General features: G+C 39.6%; 1 protein-coding gene across 1 annotated transcript in view; it reads right to left on the reverse strand.

Moving 5' to 3' along the window:
* kcnq5a (potassium voltage-gated channel, KQT-like subfamily, member 5a) overlaps positions 1-26727 on the reverse strand; it is a 109875-nt gene that overhangs the window by 25994 nt on the left and 57154 nt on the right. Inside the window, exons 2-5 of the mRNA XM_038737919.1 lie at positions 6357-6447; positions 4924-5050; positions 3657-3832; positions 244-369 (exon numbers count right to left, since the gene is read on the reverse strand). Coding sequence (XP_038593847.1) covers positions 244-369; positions 3657-3832; positions 4924-5050; positions 6357-6447 — 520 coding nt within the window. The remainder of the gene's footprint in view (positions 1-243; positions 370-3656; positions 3833-4923; positions 5051-6356; positions 6448-26727) is intronic.

The following is a 26727-nucleotide window of genomic DNA, read 5'->3' on the forward strand; positions in this document are numbered from 1 at the left end:
TTGTCAGATAGAAACAGCATGACTCCACTTGGTTGCCTTTCTTTTATTTTACCTTAGATTAAAGGGAGCAATCATACTATGTTGTATGGGAAAAACATTTTATGATTTCAACTCTTTGTGGCAGTCAGTTTAGACAAGTTCTGGTGTTTGAAGTTCCCAAAAATCTCAGACTTTGTGTGATACAGTCACTGTTTGGTTTGGTATGCTCAAGTGCATTTGTGTGTAATATGTGTGTGCGCTCACCGTGCCCCACCACAGAGCGTCGGCGTAGGTGGCAAAGTCCTGATTGACTTCTTTCTCCACCAGATAGACCAAAAAGGAGGAGAAGATTAACACCAGGAACCCAATATACCAGGCAGTCACCAGCTCCTACAAGACACACACACACACAAATATATATACAGTATATATACGTATATATATTAATAAAATCGTCATTAATAGAGGAAAATAGGAACAACCCCAGGTTTCTTTTCAGCACTGTAGCCAGGCTGACAGAGAGTCACAGCTCTATTGAGCCAAGTATTCCCATAGCTCTCAGTAGTTTCGACTTCATGAGCTTCTTTAATGATAAAATTCTAGCTATTAGAGACAAAATTCACCAAGACCTGCCCTCAACTGCCACCGAATTATCTCTAAACTCCCAAAACCAGATATATGTTTAGACTGTGCTTCCCTCAGCCTTTACCAACTAACTTCAATAATTTCTTCATCTAAACCATCAACCTGCCTCTTAGACCCCATCCCGACTAGGTTGCTTAAAGATGTTTTACCCTTAGTCAGCACCTCTGTACTAGATATGATCAATCTATCTTTATCAACAGGCTATGTACCACAGTACTTTAAAGTAGCTGTAATTAAACCTCTTCTGAAAAGGCCCAAACTTGATCCGGATGTTTTAGCCAACTATAGACCTATATCTAACCTTCCATTTCTCTCTAAGGTTCTGGAGAAAGCAGTTGCTAAACAGCTGTGTGACTTTCTACAGAGCAATAGTTTATTTGAGGATTTTCAGTCAGGATTTAGAGCTCATCATAGCACAGAGACAGCACTGGTGAAAATTACTAACAACCTCCTTATTGCATCAGACAAAGGACTTGTCTCTGTACTGGTTTAATTAGATCTTAGTGCTGCATTTGATACCATTGACCATCAGATCCTATTGCAGAGACTGGAACATTTCATTGGTATTAAAGGAACCTCTCTAAGCTGGTTTAAGTCCTATTTATCAGATCGATTTCAGTTTGTACATGTTAACGATGAGTCCTCCATGCATGCCAAAGTTAGTCATGGAGTTCCTCAAGGATCTGTCCTCGGACCAATCCTCTTCACTTTATATATGCTTCCTTTAGGCAATATTATCAGGAAATATTCCATAAGCTTTCATTGTTATGCAGATGATACTCAGTTATATCTATCGGTCAAACCAGATGAAACTCATCAGTTAGCTAAACTTCAAATGTGCCTTCAGGATGTTAAAATCTGGATGACCTGTAATGTTAAACTCAGATAAAACTGAAGTTATTGTTCTGGGGCCTAAGCACCTCCGAGACGCATTATCTAAAGATATAGTTTCCCTTGATGGCATCGCCCTGGCCTCCAGCACCACTGTGAGGAATCTTGGAGTTATCTTTGATCAGGACATGTCGTTTAAGTCTCACATTAAGCAAATTTTAAGGACCGCCTTTTTTCACCTACGTAATATTGCGAAAAACAGGAACATCCTGTCTAAAAATGATGCAGAAAAACTAGTCCATGCATTTGTTACTTCTAGGCTGGATAACTGCAATTCTTTATTATCAGGCTGCTCGAAAAAGTCCATTAAGACTCTTCAGCTGATCCAGAATGCTGCAGCACGTGTTCTGACAGGAACCAGGAAAAGAGATCACATTTCTCCTGTTTTAGCTTCTTTGCATTGGCTTCCAGTAAAATCCAGAATAGAATTTAAAATCATTATTCTTACCTACAAAGCTCTCAATGGTCAGGCACCATCTTATCTTAAAGAGCTCATAGTACCTTACTACCCCACCAGAGCATTGCGCTCCCAGAATGCAGGGTTACTTGTGGTTCCTAGAGTCTCCAAAAGTAGACTAGGTTTGGGTTCAGGAGGCAGACACCATCTCCACATTTAAGAGTAGGCTTAAGACTTTCCTCTTTGATAAAGCTTATAGTTAGGGCTGGCTCAGGTGAGTCCTGAACCATCCCTTAGTTATGCTGCTATAGGCCTAGACTGCCGGGGTATTTCCTATGATGCACTGAGCTCCTCTCTCCTCTACTTTCTCTCCCTCTATATGCAACCTCATCCCATTATTGCATGTTACTAACACAACTTTTCCCCTTTCCGGTAGTCTTGTGCTTTCTCGTCCCTCTCCTCTCTCCTCCTATCACTTCCTGCAGGTGTTTCTGGCTCTGGAGCTGTGGAGTCTGGATCTGTGGCTGCGGGTCACCTGCTGCCCCCGCGTTCCTGCTCGACACCCCCCCCCCCCCCCTCTCTCCTTCACCCCAACCGGTAGAGGCAGATGGCCGCCCACCCTGAGCCATGGTTCTGCTCGAGGTTTCTGCCTCTTAAAAGGAAGTTTTTCCTTGCCTCTGTCGCCTAGTGCTGCTCTTGGTGGGAACTGTTGGGCTTCTGTAAATAGCATCATAGAGTACGGTCTAGACCTGCTCTTTTATGAAAAGCGCTGTGAGATAACTGTTGTTGTGATTTGGTGCTATATAAATAAAATTGAAATGAAGTGAATTGAATATATATATATATATATATATATATATATATATATACAGTATACTAAGTTAACAGTTCTTACCAGAAATACTAGCAGAGGCATCTCCTGTATTGAAAACCTTGGTCCAGAAATTAATAAACACCTTTTGGGAATATATCCTTTTTATAGGAGCAAATTGTTATTTTTTTCACCATGCAGAACTAGTTATTGAAAAACACAGATGAATAGTCCTTTCAAAATCATGAAAAACCATATTAAATACCAGTATTTAGTCATGACAAATTGCCATGTTATAAAATACTAGTAGCACATGCAACAGGCATATATAAAGGCACACAACTGCAAGACCATTTGATGTACCTTTGGCACTGACAGTATGACAAGACATTCATAGTATTTTGAAATGATAGTAAAGTTAAAAAAATAAATACCATGTTGACAATTTTAACTGGATAAGACCACATTTTTCAAAAAAATGTTTTACTTTCTAGTGAACATACAATCCCCGTGACCCTGTACGCAGGATATGCGGTTGACGATGGATGGATGAACATTAACAATACACATCTTGTTAGTGTTGAAATATGCATTTAACTTAATTATTTAATGTAGTATTTACAGTATTTATTAATTTATCACTGTTACAGTTTAATGTTATTATTATGAGTGCATCTGCTTGTGCATACTGTAGTCCCGAATACATTACAGAAGAACTAGGTAGTTAGCAATATCCACCATGAATGAACAGACAAAAATGCTACTGTGATAATCTGGAGAAACAAAGAGGAAAAAGAACAGTACCGTCTAATTGACAGATGATTGCTATTAGGTGAAATGCAGAAACACATCAGTACTGATCAGTCACACTCTCAACATCTGAAACACAAAAATTAAAGATCAGAAGAGCAGAAACTGTTTAAAATGTCCTACCTTACTATGTGCATAAACTACAGATCCCAGCAGCTTCCAGGTCCCTCCCCTGCGGTCCATGCGCACCATGCGCAGGATCTGAAGGAAACGAAGGCTACGCAGCGCAGAGGTGGCAAAGATGTTACCCTGGCTACCGGCTGAAACCACAGCAACTGAGGCGATAAGTACGATGATGTCTAGGAAGCAAAATAATGAAAATTAAAGGTCATGGGTACCACAATATTAGCAACACAAACTGTGGTTGGCCCCCCTACTTTCTAAATCTATCCACCTGTCCATCCATCACCTAAAAAACTATTGATTCACAACAAGCTGTTTGCTTCATTTTCTATCTCAATTAGTCTTATTCTGTCTACAACCCTAAAATGCCCCATTTTTTCCTTATCTTTTATTTCCCAGCAGACTGTCCTCCTCCCTGCTGGAGCAACCTAAAGAGAATAGAGAACCTCTATTGTTGAAACGGATGTTTTCTTTCCCTTTTGATTCCAGCTACATTGATTGGACACTAAAGAGGACATTTAAAAATCTAATCTACATCGGCAAATAATATCTTTGCCTGAGGATTATCTCTTAAAATGACTCTAAGATGTAGTACAACTGTTTACTCAAGTACAGTTTACTGAACAATTTGAGAGATGAATGTGTGAATATGAAAGGGAAAATAAACGCTTCGGTCAATATTGTTGCAAATAAATCTGTAGTTTTCTTGATTTTTAATCAAACCTTTTGTGTCAAATTACATCACCTGGGAAATATTAAGCTTAATATAAGAACGAACAAATACAAGAAACATGTTTGGAGTTGTGAATGGCGTCATTAATAAACTATACAGTTAAATGTAACAATAGCATGTGTTTTACTTCATTTTTATTACATTTACTTAACCCAGCCAATTACATCCAGGCAAAAAGCTTGATGTCATGATGCATGGTTGACATAAAGAGACTTTAAAGATACCAGGTTTAAATAGCCTTACTCTTTAGTGGATTAGATTGTTCTTTTGAGATTTGTTTTTAGGTTATTTTGAATTGTACTTCTATGTAAATGTAGGGGTATTTGCTATGTTCCTTTATCTTTCCTTTATCACTTAATTTAAAATGCACTAGTTTACTTAAACATGTTTTACTGTTTTCTATATACAGTATACACATACGTATATATTTTTGGTACCCTGTAAAGCACATTGAATTGCCTTGGTGTATGAAATGTGCTATACAAATAAAGTTGTTTTGCCTTGCCTGAGAGTGTGAGACACACACAGACCTACCAATGACACAGAACGGTTTCCTGGCGAAGCGGAGGCGTCCCTGCCAGCCTCGGTAGCGGCAGCAGCAGCCAGCACTCCATATCCTGATGATATACTCCAGACCAAACACTACAATCATCACAAACTCCTGCAGGGCACACACACACAAACACACACACAAACACACATACACACAAAACCCCACATAGTGAAACCTTTAAATGCTACAAACGCAGAGACACAAGCAATAAAGACATTTGCAGCCGAGGGTCGGAAGTTATGGTTTGTTGTTAAGCTTGTCTTCAATGTAACTCTACTACTGACACTTCTGCGAAAGAAAACACATTTACCCTCCCACACACAAACATAACAGCATACTTGAACAGAGCAATTTGTTGCAGTCTTTCAGTAACTATTTCAAAGGTCAATATGATGTAAATGTGAAATGAATTCTCAGCATTATCTTTACTGTATTTTAGTACATCTGTTTTTTAAATTATTAACAAGACTTTTCTATGTTGACATGTCCTGACAGGAAGTAGGAGTAATTAATAACATTAATAATGGCTGTTTTCCATTTAGGTGTGACCAGTGTCAATTTGTTATAAAATAATATAACTTTCCTTTACAGGAATCATTTGACATTTTTAGGGAAATACACTTTAGCACTGTCTGTCCTACAGCGACAGGCATAAAGCAGGAACACCTGTAAATCAGGCTGCCTTTATCTATAAATGAAGATGATTTATTCTTACAGCATCTGTTGTCCAAAGCTGCTTTATATTTTATGAAAAACTTCTCCTTCAGTTCTTTAAATCCCTGCAGCCATCTAAAGGCAGCACGACAGATATGTTGATAAATCTACAGCCTCTGATTTGAGAAGTACCGTGCCAGAGCTCTGGGGTTTCAGTGTTTCCCCTCTCCCTTTGTTTGTCTATATCTGTGTGTAAGTGTGTATGTGTTGTGGGCATGGCTTCACAATGACAAAACTACACACCTGTTGCTAATCAACTCATCACCTCCCTGGTCAAATACTCCTGGTTTCCTGTGACTTGTTGCCAGATTGTTCCTAACGTCCTGTAGTACAGTACCTCCCTGCCATGCCAGTCTTCAGAATTTTCCTAAAGCCAGTGTTTGTGATTCTCTCTTGCCTAATGTTTTTTTCATATTGTTTTTTTCCTGTGTTCCAGGACTCCCATGCCTCCGCCTGTTTCCTTTTCATCTATTACTAACCACCACAACCAACTCCAACCTGACCATGCCATCTCGAGCCTGACATTTTTGTATTTCCCAAAATGTCAAATGATTCATTTAAAAGGCTTGAGCTTGGTTCACCCAAATTACAAGAAAGAAAAAAAAACAGCAGAAACAATGCATTAAGCTCTCCCTGGGAGACAAATCCTGATTGAACACACTTAGTTGTGTGAATGTGTGTGTGTTTGTGCATGACCTACCAGGATGAGCAGACAGTGTGTGGAGAATTCTTGGTGAGCAGGAATGGTGGAAAACACAGAAAGAACAAGACATCCAAAGACCAGGATGAACCTGTGGAGACAAAGCAACACACACACACACACACACACACACACACACACACACACACACACACACACACACACACACACAAATCAGCTATGTGCAATTAATAAAATGTTAGCTCAGGCAAAGCACACATCTGCAGCAAAAGTGAACCTGCAAGGTTCGCCAAGTTTTATTATATTACTGTGCAATTCAGCTGATTCATCTACTGTCTGATTGGATTGAAAGCCAACTTCTCACAGTAACACAAGCTGAACAAGCAGTTGACACAGTGATGCAGGCTGTGTGCATTTGATACACTAGTACTGAATCTGTTGTAGTCCAGTTATTTACTTTGCAGCATTGTTGGCTCAAAGTGTTCATTGTTGTGAAGTACAGTGGCGTGTTTTCCCATTGATTTTTTTAACTTACATTTACCTGAAGCAACTTTGAATGTTTGCCTCCAACTTGAGGTTCAGTGTTAATAGTAACCAATCAGCAACCAATCAGCTATATAGCCCGAATTTATCAACAATAAAAATTTGCAGTTGTGGGGTGTGATGCTTCTAGAATTGACAGTAATCCTGAAGCTCCCATCAGGATCAAAGGGGAAGTTTGGAGCTTTGATAACGCTGATACACTCAGAGGTGAAATATCCATAACACACTTACATCAGTCTTGATTTTGGCCAATCAGAGCCCTCCGCATCGCCTGACTGACCCAAAATACTGCTCCCCTGCTGCCCGCAAGGTAACAGCTCAGTCCCTTGTAAGTCATATGGTAACTTGGTTAATGAGCAAACACAAATTAAAATTCATAAGGCAGCTTCCAGGCAACATATGCACTGGCTAGCAGCCCCAGCCTGCTGTTCTCTCTCAACCATCTTTTTTTTTTAAAGATGCCATCTGTCTTTTTGATATTTACTGTCTTCTCATCTCTACAGATTTATGAGATCTTGTTTTCTGTGTACAGAATATGTTCCAGCCTTGTTCCTTTCTTCTTTCCAGACCTCTCTCTGTCTTACTTTCTTTTTAATCTTTTATGCTATTTCTTTGCTTTCTTCCTCACATCCCTTCTCCATCTCCCATATCTCTGTCTCTGCTTGAGTTCACTCTTTCCCTTCTTTGTCTCTGGACTCCCTCACCATCACTTTGTCTTTTTCCCTCCACTGGCTCTCCTGTGTGATTGATGCCGCCATTCATTTTCCATGGGATCCACAAGGAATATGAAAAGGGAGGCGTGTGTACATGTGTGTAAGAATTGTGCGTCCCCAGCGTGTGAGTTACAGCAGAGGAGGACTGATGGTTCCTAATATCCAGTCCACATCTGCATCTGATACTGGCTCCTTCTCTAATAGCTCTTCACTGTCATACAGACAGACAGCACACAGAGCAGATTTGCAAGTGGAAGTGAAGTTGGTTTGTGTGTGTGCAACCACAGCTCCTCCTGACTGGCGACTGGTATAAAATGCACCCTGTTCACTTATATTTAAATAACTTTTCAACATACACTTATGGTCCAAATCTCCGGCACTAGCGAGTAAGTGAACCTTAAGTTGAGATTGTTATGTCCACTGCAATGTCAAGAATTAAATGTCAAAAGTAGTGCGCATTTGTATGTCTTTGTGTTTTTGTATATGTATGTCTTTTGTAAAAGCAATGTGGTCTGTTTTTATTTACAGATTGTCCATGTAACGTTCTATTGTCCACCCCTATCTTTAACCTAGCTATTCTGCTTTCAGACTTACTGTAATAACTGCTTTTCCCATCTGTGGACACGATTCATGTTGACGTTTTAAAAAAAAAAAAAAGGAGAGTGATGTAGAGGCAGGTAAAGCCACAAGCCATGGCAGGAGTGTGACTGAAATAAGCGTGACCGTCTGTGCGGTCAGTTTTAAGTAATTTCAAGTTGGGGTTGAATACAACCTTGGGTGAAATCAGTCCATGATATGAAATTGAATTGCAATTTATCTTCGCAAGCTACATGTAAAACATCAAAGGCACATATTATGTTTCTTTGATGGTGGCAACACAGCCTGCAGTCCTTCTCATGGCACATTCAAATTTACATTCCAATAGCAGCATTTATGCCAAAGAAGATCAGACGGTCCTCAACAATTTAGTTGGACAGGTATTGGATCTGTAATGCCATCAGATGATTATTGTATTCTAGCTTTAACTATGTTCACACACGTGGACATAGTGTGATCACAACACATAAATGAGCACATATACTTTCAGCGTTCTGTAGGGTTTTTTTGTCCATTTCTTTCATTGAAGTTGATAAGATGGACATGTTTTTACATATGAATTCATTCCTAGATGTATTCAGCATGTTATCAATACCACTGTCTGCACACTGTGTGTTTCCTATCGGAGAGACACCTCTTTCTGTATACCAACTGATGATGAAATTATTATATTACACAGATAAATGAGAAGCTGCTATCGCATGATGACACATGGAATCAATAACACTGTTAATCAATCCCTAGGTGAATTAGTCACTCAAAATGATAAATTGCTCATACAGGCGTCCGTGTAGCCATGCTTTAGTCAGATTGCCTTTGGACTGTCAGGAAAACCTTGATTGGTTTACTACAACAAAAACACCAGAGGTTTAAAACAAATCACATATTCTTTCCATTTTAACTGAACATTTATTGAAACATGCCATAATTTTTGATGATCCCATCCCAGCAGCTATTTGTTCCTTTCATTACAGAACATTATGAAAATCAACCTTCAGTGATTCCATCATCAAGTCCGTTAGGGAAAAGAAACCCTAGAAATTATCCTTTTAACAAACTATATGTTTACTTACAGTATTGCAGGTTTTTGACTTTCTGTGACTATGTGGAAGAAATGTATGGGTAAGAAGAATTTCTAATGTTTAGCTTAACGTGTTGTTGTCTTCCTGAGATGCCTTAGTGCCCTTCAGATTAGGTATGTTTTATGTTAGAAGTTGCCAGCATGTCCAGAGTTACAGATAAAATCGACCTTGGAGAGTTTCCAGAGTCGCTTGATAATAACAAACTGACACACACTTTGACATTAACGAACAGTTACCATAACTGTTCTCCTTATCCTCCCAGAAGGTTTAAGACTATATACTGTCCTTTGTGACGTTGTTTTTGTCCATGCATACAAGCTGTACCAAGATCTTCAACGTAGGCAGATTTGTGTTGTAATAAATTATATATTCAAGAAAGAACAACTGAGGCTCATTGAGTTTATTATTTTATTCATCAAAGTGAAGATTGACCAGATGTTTTCCAGATCAGACTATGACTAGCAACCGTTAGACTGTTAGTTGTTAGAGCTCTCTAACTGGGCAGAATATTCAAAAGTGTCCCTGCTGGCAACTGCATTTCCATGCAAGCGCCTTTATAGAAATAGTTACACCGTTTGAGAAATATGCTTATTCACTTTCTTATCAAGAGTCAGATGAGATGATCAACACTAATCTTACTGTATGTCTGTACGTTAAGTATGGAGATGGAGCCAGAAAAAGATTAGCTTAGCTTAACAAAAAGACTGAAAGTAGAGGGAACCAGCTAGCCTGGCTTATTCCAAAGTTCAAAAATAACTTCCTACCAACACATTAAAGAAAACCAACTATTTGTTTTGGAGAATGGCTAGCAGTAATGTAATACATTTGTGATTTTTGGGGTGTAATAGGTAAAATGGGCTTCTTAAGCGCATCAAGTTGTCAAAACAAGAAAGGAACAACCACGAGAAAGGTGTATGTTGATATTGACGCTTAGCAGACATTAATAACAAGGCAGCTGTTTACTGATGTTTAATACCACTCAGAACATTTGCTTTAGATGCTCCACTCTAAATGCCAGTTTATTCCTTTAATTAAATATCTCAGCTGAGTGTTACCCTCCTCTGTCGTCACCATGTCTAACCAACATCTAGTAAAGTTGGTGCTTGACGTCCTCAGTGGACCCTGGACAAGATGCAGGTGCAGAGTGCCAGCTCTGGTGCATATGGCAGAGACAACTGCCTCTGACTTAATGCTGATGAACGACCTGAGGACCCACAGCTAATATACAGCCAAAAACCTGCACTGCTCTACTCTACACTACAAGCTGACAAAGATGCCTGAAGGCTGAGAAGAAGAGGTGAGTGCGTGTATGTGTGCGTAATCACGTCCTTGGAGATTTGCAGTCTGGGCTCACGAAGCGGTTTCATTACGAACATGATGTTTTAAAATGCAAAAATGGGGGAGATATGTTCAACTAGAAACAAGCTTCAAATGGTGTTCCTTATTGAACCTTGACCAAATGTTCAAACCAAACTAATCTACCTGCTTTAACTGCTCTATCTGTTCTATTCACCAACTTTTCAAGGAACAAATATGTGAAAATGTGTCACAGTGTGCGCCCTTGTCACATAATCCTTTCATTGTGAGGGTGCATGAGCGTGTGTTTGGTCTGTCTCAGTATGGTAGGGTGGACGGCTATAAATACTACAACCATGAGCCTTGGCCACCGTTGCTATGAAAAGAAAGCCAGCCAGACACTTGAATCAGAAAGCTTAGTTGTTGCAATTAGGATCAAATCAAAACTTTAGGCAGAATCCAAAAGTATATTGAGTTTGTTTTGCATTTAGATTGCAGATTGTATTGTCAGATTTCTTATCATATTTGGCTCCTGCAAAAACGTTTTTCTAATGCACTAGTTTTTTAAAAATGATTTATTCCCATTGGAGCCGTAGAAGTGCTCCAGTTGTCACCTCACATTAAGTTAATTTCCATTCACCTGTTTTTATGTACAATTTCCATTTGCGCATAAAGATAATGCAGCGGAAAGGCTGGAATTAAAAAAAAAAGTTGATAAGGAGACTCTACATTGTTGTTTGAATGGTACTTAATTATGTCACCTGTTTGCGCCCTCTTCTTTTGCAACAATGTAATGACACTTGACTGGAGAATTAGCGCCACCACCTGTAGTGTAGCCGATTGAAACCGACAGTAATTTTTTTTTGCACTAAATTTGAATGGAAACTTGACATCAGTCTATTGGAAAACACTGATTTCCCACAATCACAACTCTATTAAGGGGAAACAGCAGGAGGAAAAAAGAAAGGAAAACAACTAATGTCAGTTCACATTCAGGTATCTTTCACACATACAGAGTCAATGTTGATGCTGCTGGAAATGCTTCACAGGAAATACAGTATGTATACTCAAAAATTGTATGGACAGTCTGTGTGGAAAGATTTTATCTACTGTAAAAAAGTAGCTGTGTGTGGAAAAACAAAACAACATAAAAGCTTCTAAGCGGCAACCCAGTTTCATGTTAAGGACTTTTGATACGTAGAATAATTTAAAAGCACACGCACATGAAGCCCAGTACAAGCCATGCACACGACTTCAGAGAGAAGAATATTTGACTTTACTTCTTCATGTGGATAATAAATTTCCTCTCAGAAGACACATCTAAGTGGAAGAAGATTTAAAATCATCAAACAAACTTGAAGCAGAATGTATGAGAGTGCGTGTGTGTGTGTGTGTGTGTGAGACTGTAAATCCTATCTTTCACAAGGTATCATGGAGCCCATAAATTGATTATGTGTACTGTGAAAGCATGTAGCATTCACAAGTAAATATGACCACGTATGTTTATGATAAAAAGGAGGAACACTATAAAAGGGTGCAGATGTTTCCCTCTATGTGTTTATATGAAATTAGTATCTGAGAATGGGAAGGAGAAAGTGTGTGTTGTGTGTGTGTGTGTGTGTGTGTGTGTGTGTGTGTGTGACGGATTGGATACGTGAGAGGTCAGGGTTTTCCACACAATACGGTCTGGTATCATTATCTATTTCCTTCTTTCTTTCTGTGCCAACCATGCATACCCTTTCAATCAAGACGGAGGGAGGGAACGGAAACAGAGAGTGAAAGACTGAAAGAGAAATAGAGAAACCAAGAGATTCATTGAGGCCAGTCGCTTTGGATAAGTGCCTCATAATGTGAGGGCAACAGAACAAAAGAAACAGTGGAAGATATATAAGAAGACAGCAGGGTAATGCAAAGAGAAGAGGACCAGCAGAGACCTCCACAGTGGCAAAAAGAGAAAATGCTGAATCCAGCGGATAAAAATGACTGAACGCTATGGGAAGAGTGTGATCAGCAGGTTCTCCCGGATGACAGCAGCAGAGCAGAGGCTGCAATGGGAAGATTAAGATTGAGCTTAGCTATAAAGAACATTTCTCCTTCAAGGAAAGGCCTTGCAGATCGGTACATCACAAATAAAACAAGAGAGATTAACCCTTATGCCCTCCTCAAATTTTGCACCCTCTGGACACCTTTCTTTGAAAAATTGTACATGCACAAATAAACTGCTATAAAATCATTATACATCAATATTTTTTTCTGCTTTTTTCCCCATAAATCACTTAAGAGAAGAGATGACAGGCTGAGAGAAGAGAGTGAGCACAGTCAGTCTCTCTTTGGATCTCAATATGTCAAGTATCATTGTATTGATCATATTTTTATTCTAAATGATATTTGTTCTTACAGTACGGTATGGTTGCGTGTGTGTCTCACTTATCCTGTCACATCTTGATTTTCAAACTTATATGACGCAAGAAGAAGGGTTGAATGAGAGCACACTGGTAGATAAAGAGAAGACGAGAGAGAAGAAAAAAGCATGATGAGAGAGAAGGGGAGGGAGGGAGTGAGAAAGAGGGATGTAGCCAGGCCGACTCCTTGCCAGCGGTCTATTAGTTAATCCTTGTGTTTATCCAGTCGAGTGCAGTATCTTACCTGATGATGGCAGTGATAAAACATATGGTTTTATTTCTAAGCAACTACTTGACCAAACAGAGCCGGGCCAAGGACATGGTGCTGCACAGGCCCGTTTTCTCTGCTCACATCTCAAAGGTTTTTATCCATCATAAGCAAAGTTGAACTATGATAATAGTCATTCTCGAATCCATAAAGTTCAAGGAGCTGGGTCCAATGGAGGTCGGAGGAATTCAATGTCTTGCTTAAATAAGCTTCAGAAGAGGTGTATCTGTGCTGACGCAAAGGCTTGAAACTAGGGCTGAAAGGTTATGGCTCTATTCTATTAAATTTACGTCCACAAAAAGTGCTTCTTTGTGCCACTGTAAAGCTCTGACTCTTATATGCTGTGTCTAACTATGAAACAATTAATTGAGAGAGAGGAGGAAATACAGGAGGAAATGCTAGCAAGACTTTATTTTTATAACAAACTTCTCTTTCTACTGTTATCTTAACTCGCCTCTTGGAGATTTCAGAGCGAGAACTGTCTTTGAGAGAGATTTCTGTTTCGTGTTTAAAAACACAGGATGTCACCTTGAGTCACTTGTTGAGTGAGCCATACATGCAGAAGCAGTAGCAAAGCTTCTCTTTGGTCTCATCAACAAGAAATAGCACAGTGGAGTATCCTGATTCGTCAGTGTGTGAGTTTACATAGAAAACAGTAGGAGATGTTGACACATATTGTAAGGTGTGTGTCAGCCTTCAGCCGGGCTGAAAATACAAATTTCAACTCCCATCATTTTTTTATTTAAATGTAATATTTGATATACATATATACAGTATGTCAATACACGAAGATGGCTTCTTGATTTCATACTGTAGATTTACCTAGCACGGAACACTGGGCAGCTACCATGCAAAATGTTTTATTATTTCATCATGGAAACAAGATATTTTTTATTATAAAATCCTTAAGGGTCTAAAGATGTTTATGGTTTATGGAAAGGATGGGAGGATAGTAGTGGGAGGGAGGGGTGCAGTATAGATGCTTTCTGCATTTATTTTACTTTGGTCAGTATATGAATTTAAAGATATAACTAATTTATCTTCTCTGTGGCTCAACAAACCTGTAACCTCATTTCAACAATTTAGTTTTAATCTTAAAAAAATGAAAATATCACAAAAAAGTCATTAATGCAACCCTAGCCCCAAATTAGCATCACATAGTGTCAAATACACCTGAACAGACCAGCGGATAGGGACTCAAACCCGCAACATCAAGAGACATGTCTGAGCAAGACTCCTCACCAGTAGAGCACCAGCTTAAGAAGCAGATGTTTGTTTTCTTATCCCACATCTGAGCCATGCGACCGCAGCGAAGAGAGACGTAGGGAGGAAGAGATATAGTAAAGTTTAGGAGAGGGGTACAGAGAGAAAGAAAGAGCCGGACAGAAGCCAATTTTCCATGATGTGGGATGCACCGAGGATGGGTGACGGGTGCGAGAAGAGTCAGAAAGCTTGTGTGTGTGTGTGTGTGTGTGTGTCTTCTCACTAACTAGACACAGACTGCCACACTGTTGAAGAAAGCCAACAGCTAACAGGGTTCAAAAAACCACAGGCTTACAAGCACACACGCACACACACTCACTCGCACACACACACAGACCGTACATCAGATTCCTATTAGCACCCATCTGAGCACTAATACCACTCCAAGACTCCTGAGTGCTGTTCAGCAGATGTCAAAGAGACAGAGAGAGAATGAGTCAAAGACAGAGAGAGAGCAAGCAGGAGACAACCTAACAAGACTGTATTTTAAATGTATATTTCCTTTATTTTATCATTTTATATGAATCTTGAACAAACCAAGCCAAAAACGATGAAAGATATAAAAATCACCAAGAGACGGCAGTGGGGAGGGGAGGGGGCTCAGCTTCTGTCTCTTCTTCCATGTCAAACGCTTTTTATCATTTCATTTCTGAGAACTTATAATATACATAAACACAATCTTATCCAAATCTGAGCCAAGGGAATTAGAAGCAAAACTCTGCAGTTGCTGCACAGTTAAAGACCTGGAGGTTATCTATTTTACAATAAACTCCATGCTGGCTTTGTAAATGTAGCAGATACACTTTTCTCCTTCTTCTTGCCATGGTCTAAACAGTGCCATTTTTCACTTAGCTGACGCAGCAATATTTTATTGTGCACGTTATGACAGAAGGCATTGCACCTTTTGTGTCTAAGGAAATCCACTGGGCTTAGTGGGCAGCCTTGATTAATGCCACTTAACTATAAGCTAGCAGCATGGGCATGAAGGCTCATTACTCAGACTTTGCTAGTACAATCGAAGGAGAGTTATGATTGAACGAGTACATTGTTTGTGCAGCTAACTGATCCCAGTTAAGCCAAAACCAAAATATGGTCTGTCAGGAATCTATCCATGCTTTTTGTCTGTATTTTGGGAAGCTGAGCATTTTTTAATGCTGGTACGGGAAGCTTGTTTACTGGCTTGGCGTGGAGTATTTTCTTTAAAAGTAGGGAGAGTTACTGTCATTTCTAGACATGGAAGTCTGTTTAATATTTTAATTAAGTTGCACTTGCTTTAGTTTATTTTATGTATAGTGTCCTCAGATTGGAAGAAAACAAAAATGTTTGTTTAGTTTAATTAAGTGCGTGTTGTGTTTCTGCCCTTGAGCATTCAAAAGCACCATTTTGCCTTATGAGTCAGTACCAGCTGTGCACGTGAAAAATCTCTTGTAGAACTCATTGCAGACCTCGTATTTTAGTAGAAGGAGATATGTCAGGTAAGATATCGGATAGACTCTGACATGCACAGCAAATGCAAGCTCCTGGACATTTGAGATTTTAAAGATGAGCCACTTTTAGCAACATTTAATTAAAGATGTCTCCTAGAGTTTTGCAATTATTTTTTAAAAATCTATCCAACTATAAGCGTCTTTTGCTCATGATTCAAGGGATTTGACGAGTTACACTTAGGGGGCTTTCACACCTTGGTCCGGACTTTCGGACTTTTCAGTTTGGTCCGAACAAAAAATTGCAGGTGTGAAACCTCCCACGGACCACTGTCCGGACCAAACAGACAAAATTTGGACCGACCCGTGTCTCCCGTGACAGATCATCTTTTCAAATAGACGGCCGCTATAGAAGCACATACATCTTTGGTTTCTCCTGAAACGGAGGTGCAGAAGGATTGATTGCTCTCTTCTCCTCCTTTCCTGACGGCAACGTTACAGTGTTCGCACAACGAGGACGTTTAATTGCGAATTTGAACGATCCTTCAGTATAGTTGGTGCTGCAGGTAGTAATGCCATAATAATAATATTGTGGCAAATATGCATATCTTAATTTTTTATTCATTCATTTTTGTCAAAGATACCCGCTGAACTGTTTAATACACCAAACAATGTCAAGTATAGGGAGACGCAGCCCACATAAGCTAGATGATGACGACAGGGCACAAGGGTGTCATGTAAAGTCCTTTAGTGCGGTGCAGAATTGCAGTGTGAAACCAAACCAAAACTAACTGAATGTATCAAAAACTACTGCAAATCTGAAGCTGTACAAAGACTTTTGTGTCTCCAGAGGGAGCTGTGTGAAGTCTGATAAATTCCTTTAAGTGTTGTCACTTGAATCAACATTGGTTGGGGCTGAAGACTACAAGTTGGGGTGGGTGGAATAATGAATACATACCAGACCCATGAATGCCTGCTCCTCATCTCTGCTTGAGGCTAGCATCCCGAGGCTACAGTAGCCACTAGCTAGCAACAAACCTGAATCGCTGACAGTTTAGTTGCACTGTGGGTAATGTAGGCACCAGGTTTTGACAATAAAGAAGAATGCATGGAATATGAATGGTGACCATCAATTTTGATCCTTTTTTAAAAACTGTGCTTCATGAATCCTTTGATTTTGGGATGTGATACTAAATCAGTGAAGTGGTCTTTGAAAAAAAATGCAATTAAAGAAGAGAAGCATTTAGGGCTAAGCTATGAAATACATTTTTTCAAGGTATGAAAATGATTTTACTAGAGCCCAGACAGCAGAATAGAGTGAGATGGGGCCCGCAGCCAGATTCAACACTGGGCATGTTGCTGTTCATGGTTGTTAGTTTAAACTCCTGGGTAACCAAGGCAACCCATGGTCCCATTTTAATAGGCCCATAAATTCATACACAAATTCATTCAGAGCTTATTTTAAATTTTGAAACCGAGGTTAGAGCAGAGGTTAGGAGCAACGGACAGTCAGGACTGCAGAAAAGATCATCGGTGCCAACCTGCCCTCCATTCAGGATATTTCCAGAGTCAGGAAACGGGCAGAAAACATCACTGCAGATCCATCTCACCCCGGACACAACCTGTTCCAGCTTCTCCCCTCTGGTAGGCGCTACAGAGCACTGTACACCAAAACCAACAGACTCAGGAACAGTTTCTTCCCACAAGCCATCACTCTGATGAACAGCTGATTTCTGCCTCACAGTGTCAGGAACAATTCCTGTGCAATAACCCAGTAACTCTGTCTCTATTCAGCCACCTGTTTACTGGTTACCACTTGTAATTTATTCATCATTATCTCGTTCTCTTTTTCAGAGCTGTTCATACTGTTCATATTGTGATTTTGAACAATGTACAGTATATACGGTATACCAAATCCACCTATCGCATGTACATAACACCTGCACATAATACTTATTTATTCCAACATCCTTTGACTATGCTCCATCACACTGTGTACATGAGTACATGTATTTGTATGTGTACCTGTATATCTCATCCACTTCTGACATGTACATAATAATGATAATAATTTTATTCCTGCATCTTTTGCACTCAGCTTATTGCACTGTTGTCTCAATCTGTCTGTATTGTTTTTGTTTATAGTGTGTATGCATGTGTTCTCTGTACTGTAGCCTGTGTGATTTTATTATTGTACTGAGGTCATTGTATTTGGACCCAGCCGGGTTTGTGACTCCACTCCCATAAATCTTGGTTCCCTGCAGCAATACGTAAAGCCAGTAGTCATCAAAAGAGGCATCAAAATTGACAGTGATTTTAAACTTGACAAGCAGATAAACACTGTGTTTAAATCCAGTTTTTATCATTTGAGGCTAAAATTAAACCTGTTTTATCTTTTGATCTTCTTGAGCATGTGATTCATGCTTTTATCTCGACCCGTTTGGACTACTGTAATGCACTTTACATCGGTGTGAACCAAACCTCCCTCTCACGCCTGCAGTTAGTCCAAAATGCAACTGCTTGTCTTTTAACAGGAACCTGGAAACACGAACACATTACCCCCATTCTGGCCTCGCTCCACTGGCTCCCTGTACATTTTAGAATACATTTTAAGATTGTTTTGCCTGGAAATGTCAAGAGAAGTTTGTTTTTAAGTCACTTAATGGGTTGGCACCTCCGTACATCTCTGAGCTCCTGCACACTTACACCCCGCCAAGGTCACTGAGGTCTGCTGATCAGCTGCGGCTGAATGTGCCCAGGACCAGGCTGAAGACCAGTGGCGATCGCTCTTTTTCAGCAGTTGCCCCCAAACTGTGGAATGACTTACCTCCTCACATTAAAGTGGCGCCCAACCTCCACACTTTTAAATCTCGTTTACGAACATACTTTTATTCCCTGGCTTTTAATTCACCATGAGAGCTGCTGTGGTCTTCGTTGTCGCTGTCAGTGTTGGTGTTATTTGTTTTGTTTTGTTTTTATTTATCATGAGCATATTCTATATCATCTCTGTAAAGCACTTTGGTAACCTTGTTGTAAAGTGGATTGGATTGGATTGTAAGTAAGCACATCATGAGCAAAGTACAATTGTGAGTCAAATTCCTTGTATGTGTACACATACCTGGTAAATAAATCTGATTGTGGTTCTAAACGGAGGCTCTTCACGCACGCACGCACACAGGCACACACACACACACACAAACACACACAGGATTTCTTTGGATTTCAAAATGTTGTGCCCCTTTCAATACTTCAAGACTTTTAAAAACCTCCTTACTCAGGGGACAGTGGTAAGTTATTAGAGGCTAAGTGATGCTGTGATGTGATAACTAAGACACAGAGACGACTGGGACAGTTGGACATGACCAACTTTCCTTACAAGAAGAGAAAAACAAGAAATCAAGAAAACAGAAAACTGTTTATAAAAGAAGAGGAGAGAGGTTCAAACATACTGTGGAGCTGTGAATGAAGAAATTAGAGGGGTGAAGCTGTGCTGTTGAATTGCTTTGGTGGAGTAGAGTCAGCTCATTAGGCCAACAGATGGCTGACTGGTTCCCTGAGCATGGAGACAGGGCAACTTAACAGGAGAGAGGCTGACTCAGCGCGGCTTATGGCAGTGCGAGTCTATACTATATATATATATATTTATAATGTCACACAGTATATGTGCTGCTTAAGGCATTTTCAGTGTTGTGTGTGTGCATAAATACACTCCACTCCAAGCTACGAAGTACCAATGTCAGCCGTCACACACACAGACAAAGCCTCTTTGATCTGTAAGAAGAAATTGACATTCTTTGACATTGACATTCTATTCTTGGCTTTTAAATGTCTCCATCTTTAGTGCTGAGGTCCCGTTACTCATCTGTTTTTACCCTACACTTCACTTATTTGTCATCAGACTGACCTGCGGAACGTCTTTTTTGCTACTACTTTTCTACAGTTTGAGAACAACTCATTCTCTATTACTGCTGTCGCAGTTGCTGGCACTGCAAAACCCACCATGTGCACCAGAAGATTTTAACCAGGGGGACGGCATCAGTTGGTTTTTCATTTCGTTTGGTTGTAGATGTTATGGCATTGCATGTTTTCTTAATAATTTTGTAAAAATAAATTACCATATACTTTCTCTGTACTGTTTCATTTCATATAAGGTGTGTGTGTTTAAGTAACTTTCAAATCAAGCACACATAGTAATAGTGAATGCAACACAATGAATTGCAATCAGTATGAATATTTTTCAAGCAAAGAGTGTGATTGTCACAAAGTGTTAAAAAACAAAAACCTTTTGCAAGAGACAAAGGTATGATGTTTTAAAATACGCTGAAGAGAAGATGAGAGGATTTAATCAGGAAGGAGAGAGTTTAATGGGAAGAAGAGAGAGCAGAAGATCCTAAGAAGGAATAAAATGAAATTCAGACAGAAATAAAGAGGGAGACAAAGAGGAAGAAGGAGATTTCCCTCATTTCCAGTCTGGTGGAATTAGGACGCAGTCAGCCTGCAGGCTAGAAAGACATTAGCTATACCTCCTGTTATTGTCTCCCTCCTCTTTCTCACTTTTTCCTGAAGAAACCAAAAGAAAAGACACCAAGAGAGCAGTTTGATAAAACATTTATTTCTGGACTCAAACTGAAACCAACTACAATTTCCTTTAGAAGATTTGCCTTATATGTAAAGACGTTAAAAAAACTTTAAACTAGGATGCATGGGTTAGGGTTCAGTCCGAGAATGAAGAGGCCGCTCAGACTGGATCAAAGAATAAGGACCCTAACCTTTAAGTATATTAAAAGTAAACAACATATCTTTCAATTAAATTGTACTAGCTGTTCTGTGTCTGACTGGCAAAAATCAGTCCACACTAAGAAAGTGAAGTGGAAGAACTGATGAGGAGGTGGAGAAAAGTCTGACTTGCTGACCATTAGTAGAATGAGTGGCAGACAAAAGAGGAACGATAGGTAATTGGAGGAAGTTATAGCTGTGTAGCTCTGTTTCCTGAATGTGCAGGCTGGACTCTCTTTGGGCTCCATATATCTGTGTTGCTATTGGTTGGCTGGTGAAATACAGGCTGGCTGGTCCTGCTGACTGCATGACTGTGCTCTGGACAGGATCATTGCTGTTAGCACTAACGGGTCAAAAGCAAACGTTTTTCACCACTTAGCTGGACACGCACTGTAACAACAAAAAGCATGTGCAGATGCAGTCATACAGACACCATATTTCCTGGCAAATGCAACTCAGCCTGATTAAAGCTTCATGTGAGCAGTACTTTTAATAATTAAGGCAATAAAAAATCCTAATTATTGTAACATTTTCATAAGTTGGTTGTAATTATATTGATACAGTATAAGCACAATGTCAAAGTCCATAGGTGCTGAATACATTACTGCAAAAGTATCGAAAAGACAAACAAAACAAAGGAATTACATGCAGTGTGCAGTACATTTTACCAAGCAGCAGAAATGCAGACATTCCAACAGCAAGGAAAAGATGGAATTCTTGGAATGTCCTAATCAGCCAAGCTGATGGCCTCCAGATAAGATGAATAATCAGCGATAGGGACAAATGGCTGTTTGCTGATGGAGAGAGATGGGAGAAACGTGTGCCCCAATGACACCCATTTAACAAGATCAAAAGCGCTGGCCAGGAACCCTCAGAGTGTCGTTTGATGTCTGATTGGAAGGGAAATTGTGGGCAATCTAATGTGTGTAACATACTTGTTTATGATTGAAGGCGTGTATCAATGAGATGTGCACAATGTGTCTGTGTTTTGTATGTGCATATGTGTAACGTATGTGCATAACAGCGTGCATCTGTTTCTATCTCCCGTCTGCCTGTGTGGTAAGGCCTGCCACTTCATCTGTGTGTATGAATGCTGCACCCTATTAACTCCTTAATATAATTAAGCTGTTCAGCATGATTAGTTGGTGAGAGTCTTTTAACATCACTTGGTTTCTCATATTTGTGCGGCTATATGGCCAATCATAAACAACTTGCTGTCAAGGTCATATACCTCTTGCAGCATTGAAACATTCCATTAAAAACATCAATGTTGCTGTAAATGCCAGGTTTTGGTGCTAGTTCCTAAAAATCAGTGAATGCTTTTTGACTGTTTGGACCATTGTTTAAAAGTCATAATCACAGACACAGTAGAGCCCTATTTCAGTGACCCAAAATGGACCAGAATGGAACACTGGTCCACAACTCTTTCTTTTTCTATACAGGGAAATCTCACTGTTGCTCTCTCTTTCAACACGTGAATGTTCTTCTTAAATTCCTCTAATTGATTAGGGGAAGCACTTTGACATTGTCTGTCTTTTTTGTCACATTGCTTCCTTTATAATTAATTTTAAAGTGCATGTAAATCAGTTTGAAAATGTCTGATTACACAGTGTGCTATACATATTTAAAACCATGCCTTGCCTTCCTGAATAATGCACATAATTCAATCAATTATACAGGATCTATCAGTGCAAGTCTATATTAAAACTGTATTTCCCCCCTTAGCAATGTGCTCACGGGTGCTTTTAACAGGTGTGTCTATACATCAGATAGCTGGATGACCTCATTAACATATTGGATAAGGACACAAAACTTTGTATTGGCTCAGGTGTTTCCTGCCAGGAAGCCTGGGATTAGTTTTTGATGTTGACATTTTGGAAAACTGTGTGGAATGACAGCAAGACAATATTTATGACTGCTTCTATTTTAATGAAATTCCCCATATCACCTTTTTTGGCTTTTGGTGTTGATGGTCAAGGAACAGAAACTTGAATGTTGAGTGTAAACGTAGGAGAACAGAGCATAACAGAAGCAGCAAGGCCTGGACAAAACCATTTTTGGGTGCTGCTGAGTGTGCTGCTTTCCTTTGGCTGATGTCTAGCCCTCAATCACTTGCCACACACACACACACACACATATGCATGCGCACACCTCCAACACCATCCCACATATCTGTCACAGCCCAAACATTATTCCATCTGATTACGCGCCAGTTCCCATCAAGAGCAGCCTCGGAGGCTCTTCCCCGCCCTGATTAACACTAACCACCATGCACTGCAATGTCTTCAGTATTTGTCTTTTTCCATCAGTTCCTTGTCTTTCTTTCTTTTGTCGGTATTTTACTGATTCTTTTTTATCTACCTTTTAAATTCTAGCTTGTACTGCTTTCACTCCAGGCGTTTTACGTTCCTCTTTTCCTTATTAATTTCTTTATTTTTTTATTCTTTTCTCTGTAATGGATTCCACGTCAACAGTTTGCTCTGGATTGTAACAACCAACTTTTTAAAGAAACTTTTAAGAAAACATACCCAACCTTGTCCAGAAAAGGCTGAGAGTCCTTGTACAATTTTAAATCAATTACAACAATAAGACCAGTGGACAACAGGAAGAAGGAGAGGGGGCACTGAGTTTAATGAATGTTGAACACCATCAGTTTCATCAGTTGATCCACCCTGATCTACCCTCTATCCAAGTTTGGAAGAAAATGTGAATGTTTTTGTCTATAAATCAATCAGATACAGTTGCAACTGTCAAATAGACCAAAATCCTGCAGCTATTTTGATTTAGCATCTCTGGTATGAGGACTCCTTTTACTGTCTTACAGAGTCACGAGCATGCTTTTTATTTTTAAATCATCCATAGTCTGAAATTTTTATCCCTCACCTGTAGCTGAAACAGCTATGTAGCCTTGTTGATCAACCTGAACACCCAGGTCTTATCTATCACTGTACTTCTCTCCAGATCATCTTGAGATGACTGTAAGGGAGATGACTCACTGGTGAAGCAGGAGCACAGCATCACTACAGCAAACAAGCAAAACAGCACGTGGCCTCCACACGTACTGATAGCCAAATACAAGGCAATAGTCAATCATAACCATTCATTTTGAAAGTATTCTGCAGCACGTCAACATCAAACCATTTTATAATGTCCCTCATCATCCAGGCTGTGAGTAGTTGGCTATGACGAGCACATTGACTTTAGGTCTTAACAATAGCCAGCTAGCCCTTACCAAACCTTGCTTATCTTATCCCTCTTGTTTTTGTCTTACATCTTCAGCTGCAAAGCCTTGACTAACAGAACTGGTATTGCTGGGCTCAGTGGGCTGCTCTCTCCTCCTCTCTCTCCTGTCTGCTGCCGGTGCCTTCGGGCTCACTCCATTGTGATGATTGATGACTAGTAACTTTATTTAGCTATATTAGCCTCAATAAGGTACTTGCTCTCTCTCATCGTTTCAGCCCCACCTTTACATTTTTTCTCTTTTTATTTGTAGATATTGCTCCACTGCAGTATTTATCCAAATGTCACCACTTAACAAAGGCGGGAAAGTTAGCATGAACTAGACCAAAAGTAATTGGCTGGGAGAGCCACTTGCCTAGGCCAGTCAGCCACATTGGTGCATAATGAAAGTATCTCTCGCTCTTGATTTTGTATAGACCTATTGTCATTTTGGTGCTGTTTAATGATATGATTGGGCTAGCCCACTGTCAAGAAAAAAATCAATGGGCATATCTAACTGTTTTGTGGGCCGGTAAGGGTCAGACAAAAAAACAAAAGAGTTGGTTGATGAGGTGAAGACATTGACGGTTATTAAAACAACAAACAAACAAATCATGTAGTGTATATGTGCAGCGTTATAAGCTCACTAGACAAGGTTGCTGGTGGCCAGCACAAACACACAGCACACAGAAGAGCCTTGTGGCCACATGCCTTAACACTTGCGTCTATGAATTTAGCTGTGCCCAGCTGTTGCACATTGACAAGACTACAGCCAGCAGTGTGTGTGTGTGTGTATGTGTGTGTGTGTGTGTGTGTGTGTGTGTGTGTGTGTCTAGGACTGCTAGCTATTTCCTGAGCTGTCTGTTGTGATAGCAAGTGCAGCTGCTTTTCTCTGCGCTTCCATATAATAGAAAAGACGTTTAAATACTGACTCCTGTGTGGCAGGGATACTAATGCTTTGGGGTGTGTGTGTTACTAGGAGTTTGTATTGGGACAGTAAGGGATTATGTATTGCTCTAATGTGCATTTGTGTGAGGTACAGTTACACTGGTCTGATATGATCGTCTATGTCTGTGTGTAGTCATCACAGATGAACAGGCAGGAATGGTTTTTTCCATTCCCTCATTATCTAATTGATATTATGTTACAATTGATGTAGTATTGCAGTGGGCTTAATAATGGAGGGCAACACCACATTAATTAAATTTGACCATCTAGCTATTGACTAAAAAGTTGAAGAAAGCTTTTTGGAATAATACTGAAGTCTTAAAAGTTTTCTGATTGATTTTCCATCTTCCAGGAATCCATTGGATTCCATTAAAGTCAAATCTACTTGCATAAAGTATCTCTACAGTATGACACTTAGTTTTTCTTGGTGGATAATTTATATATCAATTTTATTAGGAGACACTTCAGCTAGAATATCGCTGATCTGAAAGATGATATTTGAACATAACTAAGAAGATCAGACATTAACGCTGCATGACAATTCTTTTAAAGCTATCTCAGGTCTTAACCAACTAATCTTAACTATCTTAGCACTTTCTTTTTTGGTCAGTAATTTGAAAGCTAATCTTCCACGACACATGCGCCATGCCAAAGTGTCTGACTGATAGAAAAACAACACCATCACTGAGTGAGGCACTTTTGGCTGAAATAACTTTATTAATAGCAGGACTTGGACCATGACAGTGTTCTTTGAGATTGCCAAAAGAAGCAAGAGACAGAGAAGTGTGTGTGTGTGTGTGTGTGTGTGTGTTGAACAGAGAATCAAAGTAAAAGTGAGTTACAGAGTCAAAGAGAAGAGAGAGTGAGAAGAAGAAGAGAGAAAACAGCACGAGCAGTACGTGTGTGTGTGTGTGTGTGTGTGTGTGTGTGTGTGTCCATGCGGGATGTGCGTTTATGCATGTGTACAGATTTACCCTTTGTGCGTGTTTGCGAGTGTAAGTAAGGGATGGTTTGATCTTGTGTTGGAGTGTGTAAAGAGATTTTCCATCCATTAGGGTGGCCACACTCCCAGACACACACACACACACACACACACACACACACACACACACCTTCTTGAAGGCATAAGGAAAGTCACTCTGAGATCCAACGACTTATAACTTAACTTGGTAAATACACTAATTATATAATCTTTTGCATGATGTATCACACTTTGGAGGGGTGCTGTCTGTGTATATGCAGGCATGTGTCTGAAATCACCAAACACACGAAAGTAGTGAAAGGTACTCACCTACTCATCACGTGCAGAAGGAAACCCACATGGAGAACAAACAGCAACAGAGAGCAAAAGAAAAGACAAGAAGAAGCAATTAGTAAAACAAAACAGCAGTTAATTTTATGTTTCTCCTTAATTCATAGAGCTCCTACAACAAGAGGCACAACTTAGGCACTAAACCTGTGTGAAGGTTTGAAGTTAGTTTTAGCATTTGAATTGCTGGCCATATGCCGCTCTGGTGCATCTGCTACATCCATTTTATATATTTTACTTATGTTTCCATATGATTGTTAAAATCAAATGACTTAACACAAAAAACAAAGTGGAGCTGGTTTACTTCTCAAACTGCAGGTCTACCTTCCACCACCAATTACAACCATAAGCAACTATTCACACGCTGAAAATATGTAACTTTGTTGCTTAACTGTCACACACTCTTAGTTGTTGCACCATGAGCTCGGTAAATTAATTTCAGAGCTACAGATAGAGAAAGAGAGTATTTATTTATACTGACTGATGCAAATTAGTGTTTTGTTAATCGTTCTCAAATTAAATTATTTTATCCTGTGACCACAAATGTTCAGTAAAAATGAAACAATTAAT

Source organism: Micropterus salmoides, unplaced genomic scaffold (assembly GCF_014851395.1).
Source record: "Micropterus salmoides isolate LMB-PRFRI ecotype aquatic unplaced genomic scaffold, ASM1485139v1 Ms_hic_scaffold_22, whole genome shotgun sequence".
NCBI classification, from domain to species: Eukaryota; Metazoa; Chordata; class Actinopteri; order Centrarchiformes; family Centrarchidae; genus Micropterus; species Micropterus salmoides.